Raw genomic sequence first — 5,518 nt, 5'->3', positions numbered from 1 at the left:
AAAAGGGATGACAAGATTTGAATCCATCTCATTTAGATGTCAAATATAAACTTTTACCACTATTCAAATAATTAAGTTTGGTAAACTTTTAATTTCACTAACAATATACTTAATAATAGTACACAAGTAAATTAAATCTAATCTCAAATTTCAAAACAGCTAATCTTATAGCCATCATAGTGTTACAAATTCTTCCTTTTCTTTTGTTTCCATTCTAATTAACACTCCCCTAACAAGGAAAACGAGGGGCAAATTGTAAAAGATTAAAAACAAAAGGTGAAATGAAGACTTCCAAGAAAATTCACCTAGCCTACCCCCACTATACAATGTCTTCTCCAAGTGTTAACTATAAACCAACATAATATATACCACCTAATACCGACAACAAGACTCATCCCTCAAACAACTCTCTTTTGTCTTTTCTCTATACTAAGTCCCCCAACACATCTTTCCTTTTTTCCTTTTTTTTTTTTCATGATTTCTTATTTATTAGTTCCTGTTTTGAATTAATTTATTTTATCTTATTTCTCCACTAAGAGACAATGGCGTTGAAGGCATAAAGAAGTGGCCTCTCTTTGTCGTTCACATAGCCCTCCTTTCTTAAATATTCAAAATCTACCAGCGTTGTTATATGTGTGTGTGTATATATATATATATATAATTGAGCTGACTTTCCAAGCTTTATGATGATTATCCACTAAATCATATCTACATATATATATTGCCAAACAACCCCCCAAAAGAAGCCAAAAAATCACAAAACAAAATCTGGGTTTGTCTTGAATGGATGTTGAAAAGATGAAACTGAAGAAAAACATGTTGGCTAAGGCCTGGGACAGATGCAAATCTCTTGGAAATAGTGGCAAGAACTCATCGGTGAATCCATTGATGAAGAAGAGCAAATCATGTCATATTCCTTCCTCATCCATGGATGATCATAAAAAGAAAAACAAGGTGGCTCCGGAAGGGTGTTTTTCGGTATACGTTGGATCTGAAAGGCAAAGATTCGTCATCAAGACCGAATTGGTTAACCATCCATTGTTCAAGATGTTGCTTGAAGACGCTGAGCTTGAATATGGGTTCAATAGTGAAGGTCCTCTTCTTCTTCCTTGTGATGTTGATTTGTTTTATAAAGTTTTGGCAGAGATGGATGATAATGGTGATGATGGAGAAATGAGTACTCGTTTCATTTGTAGCTTTGGGTGCAGTCCTTCTCGTCATCGTTTAAGTTCAAGAAGTATGAATAAAGGATATGGATCGTATAAAGCTCTTTGTTCATCTCCAATGATTAAATTGAATAGTTGTTAAAACTTAATGATTATACGATTTGATTTTTCTTTTTTGGGGAATGGATATGTGAAGATGATCAAGCATTCACATACATCAATGTAATTGAAAAAGTGGTGTGTATTGATTTTCATAATTTAATGCATATAGTCATTGACTTATACTTGAAGTCTACTTTAAGTGTTATATGTGAAATTATATTAGTTAGCTGATTTTTGCTAATCACAATTAATGTTAGGTGGGAATTTTATTAAGAATGGTAGCTATGAATTTTGAATATGAATGTTAAAATTTAGAAAATATAAAAATAAGATAAAGATTCTAATTTCTTTAAATGAATTATAAGATTTGATAACAACGATTTTATTTGATTTGATGGTGAAGGATTGTACGTCCATAGAATCCATTGAGGTTCAAAGCTTTGAAAGAGTAAGTGGTAGTCCTTTATTTGAGTAACCTTAAGACATGATCCGCATGTATCACTAAATTTATTTTATAAAAAGTATTATTGGTCAATTATATTATTATTTGTATAATTAAGTTAATATATCAAGTCAACTCAATATAAATTCAATTAAAAAAATTATCAAAATAATTTTACATATTTTAAATGAGTTATATAAGGAGGTATTTTTGGTTTTTTTCATTTAAAAAATTATCGTACAGATTGTTATCATATTTTAGATGGGGTAGTGTGGCAAATGAAGTTGTGCATAGCATGAAGGAAGGGAAGTGGAATTCTGGTGGTTGCGCCTTGAAAATCGATTTTGGGAAGGCGTATGATTGGCTTCAGTGGGACTTTCATTTAAATATTTTGGAGGAGATGGGTTTGGGGAAGAAATGGAATGTATTTCGACAGCTTATGTTTCGGTGTTAGTTAATAGGTGACCTACGAAAGAATTTCGAATGCAAAGAGGGTTGAGACAAGGAGATCCGCTATCTCCGTTGCTTTTCATACTTGCTACTGAATCGTTCCATGTGATGCTTAGGCGTTTGGAGGAGAATTTAGGCTTTAGAGGCATTACGGTCGCTGAATCTGTCTTGGTTATGTCTCATCTGCAATTTGCAGATGATACTGTTGTGTTTTTTGAAGCTTCTGAAGAAGAGGGTGTTATTTCTTGTATGTTTCGAGTTGGTGTTTCCAGTTGCGATTGACAAGGTGTTAGCAGCGAAGGTTGCCAGCATTATTGGTTGTGAGATGATGCATCTCCCTTGGGGATTCCGTTGGGGGTCAATCCGAGAAGAATGTGTATGTGGGAACCAATTCTTAATAATGTGGCAAAGAAAATATCTTTCCTTTGGTGGTCGTGTGGCTTTGATAAAATCAGTTCTTAATTCATTGTCTTTATATTATTTTTGGGTTTTCAAAGCCTCTAAAGGAGTTATTGGCAAGCTTGAACAGATTAGGAGGAACTTCTTGTGCGACAGAAAAAAGATGGCCAAGGTTAGTTGGAAACTTGGAATACAGTGTGTAAGCCAAAGGCTCGGGATTTCTAAGCTTGTTCATAAGAATGTCGCCCTTCTCGGAAAACGGTGGTGGAGGTTTGGAATTGATCATGATTCACTTTGGCATAGGCTGATTGAGGAGAAGTATAGGAAGGGGTAGGTCGAGTGGATTCCTAATACTAAGGCTCTAAATTAGGCATCTTGCATGTTTCTTCATTTGAGGGGATGGTAAGAATGGTGGGAAAATATATTAAATTTTGGAAGGATATTTGGTGTGGTAGCTCTTCCCTCAAAGATGCTTTTCTCCCTTGCGTTGAATAAAGATGCTAGTGTTGAGAAGGTGTGTTGGGTGATATTAATGCGAATCAAAGATTTTTTAGACGCAGGAGCTGTTTGATGATTTATGTAAGAATGTTCCACAAATCACATTGCTAATGAAAGAGGTGAGGTGCCCTGTATTGAAGGATGGCCATTAAAATTGTGGAGTATATGTATCCCATCGAGGGTAGGATAGTATTCCTTCAAAATATTTCCTGAGGGATTCCGATTCACCATGCTGGTAGTGTTTGTGTCTAGTGTAAACAAGCTGATGAGGACTGCTCGCATACTATGCATGGATTTTCCAATGGTGGGGATTAACATGGGAAAAACCTAGGAAGGTTAAAGAATTGGAGACTATGGGAAATTTTCTGGGTATATTACATTGATTAACAATGTTGTGTTTGTTCATGTTTATAGAGAAGCCAATGGTTTTGCTGACTCTTTGGCTGAATTAGGAGTTCATAGAGAGAATGTGGAAGCTTTGGTGGCTGCATGATGCGTTATGGAACTTACTATTTCTGGTGTGTGGCTACTACAAGTGTTTTGGATGGATTTTTGTGTCTGTTGTTTCTTACTGTATCTGCTGCAAACTTTTTGCTTCTTTGTTTCTGATGTATGGTGGGCTATCTGCATGTCTGTTATTACATTGTTACTTCCCTTTTCTTTTATAATATTAATTAATATTGCTTTGCTGAGCAACACTTCAGTTATTGGGTTCCCACACCAATAAAACCATTTCATATTTCTATAAGCCCATCTAACTTTATTTGGTTTATTATTAACATAATTAAAGAAAATCAATTTTTCAAAAGAGAAAACACGCCAATAATTTTGATATTATTAACCCATCAATTATTGATTTATTTGCAAGTAATTTTATTTTTACTCGAAAATTATGCATGATTATGTATGTTGCAGGATCTACATTTTGTAAAAATAAAATGTTTTTGATATTTAATTTATAAAATTCTATGTTTAAGATTAAATTTTATTTTCAGAATGTTATTTGTACAAATCAACAGTGGATATAAAAAATAGTAAAAGAAAAAGCTTTACGTAACATTGCATATATTTATTCTAAAAAACATATGATATTACTAGTTTTCTTTGAGAAAAGATTGTATTAAATTATGATTCCACGTCTTGATAATTCAGATTTTTCTCTTGATTTTTAATATTTTTAATTGAATTTGAATTTTTCCCAAAAGAAAAAATTAAAATTAGGAAGAAAAATCTGATTTGTCATTCTCCTATTAGAAACGGATAGGAATAACATGAATCACAGTTTCATACCATTATTTCTCGTTTTCCTTATATTTTAACTTGGTTTTTAAAACAAATTTTATTAACTAAAAAAAATTGTATGATAACTACTTATTTATATTTTGTGTATTGCAATTTTATATTTTTATATAAATCTTTTAAAAAATAACATATATTTTCATTTATAAGAGGTAAAAATAATAAATATAAAATCCAAAATAAGATTAAAGAAGTTTTCCATAATGGATATCTAATGGTACATATTCAATTTCATTATAAATTTACATTGGATAATAACTCTATTATTCAAATTTGTAATAGTTGGCTGGATGAATTTTGAAGGCTTTCTTAATTTTTAAAATTTTCAATCTAAATTTATCTATTCATAATTGAGTTAGAAATAAAAGAATTAAGTGATATTTGATATTAAAACAATTATGAGAAGAAATGTTAAAAGTGTTAAAATTTAGATTAAGAGGATTTCATTCATATGTCTTGTCAAATCTTATAAACATGATAATTGACTCTAGAAATATATACATAAAATAATTTTACATCATTAATAGTCAACACAATCTCGTTTAATTTCATCATCTATGCACAATTTGTATATAAACTATCCACACCAAGTCAATATCATTACTTAATATTAGCCTCAACTATTCATAGATTTATCAATAATTGGCAGATAAATTATATTTAATTTGTCTTTTTATTAAAATAAATAGATAAATTAAGTCAATTGGCCTTCCTATTAAAAACTACATTTATTTATATTATTAGAAATTAATTTTATACTCAAAATAATGTCCATGTGACACAATATTTGTAACTATCAAGTTACACTGCTAGCCAAATCAACTCTTAACCGTAGAGATGAATGGAATTTTAATAGAAAATATCAATTTGCTCTTTAATTTAATGTACAAAAATTAATTTACTCATTTTTAGTAAATGAAGCAAAATGTAACTCCTATTGCAGAAGCATTTATGGTATTTCTATCTAAATTATGTTATTTGAGCTCAGAAATGAATCTAATTAAATATAAATATTATAAGAAAATAAATACGAATATGATTTTAAATACAAAGTTGGAATATGTATTAAATACGAAAATAAAGAGTTGGGTAATATAGATAGTTTTGAAACTTAGTACGTGATTGAAAGAAAACATACAAACCCCTTGACATTGCTCCATTT

The 5,518-nt window shown here is 30.8% G+C and overlaps 1 protein-coding gene across 1 annotated transcript; it reads left to right on the top strand.

Moving 5' to 3' along the window:
* Positions 1 to 617: 617 nt before the first annotated feature.
* LOC108488050 (auxin-responsive protein SAUR50) lies at positions 618 to 1,450 on the top strand. Its single transcript, XM_017792369.2, has one exon. The coding sequence runs from the start codon at positions 784 to 786 to the stop codon at positions 1,306 to 1,308; it is 525 nt and encodes a 174-aa protein (XP_017647858.1). The 5' UTR covers positions 618 to 783; the 3' UTR covers positions 1,309 to 1,450.
* The last annotated feature ends 4,068 nt before the right edge of the window (positions 1,451 to 5,518 follow it).

This window comes from Gossypium arboreum, chromosome 7 (genome assembly GCF_025698485.1).
Source record: "Gossypium arboreum isolate Shixiya-1 chromosome 7, ASM2569848v2, whole genome shotgun sequence".
NCBI lineage: Eukaryota > Viridiplantae > Streptophyta > Magnoliopsida > Malvales > Malvaceae > Gossypium > Gossypium arboreum.
This window is presented reverse-complemented; position numbering and strand designations above follow the sequence as displayed.

Bases quoted from the DNA above. Each gene is read 5' to 3' on its own strand.
- LOC108488050 (XM_017792369.2), top strand. From the start codon at position 784: ATGGATGTTGAAAAGATGAAACTGAAGAAAAACATGTTGGCTAAGGCC.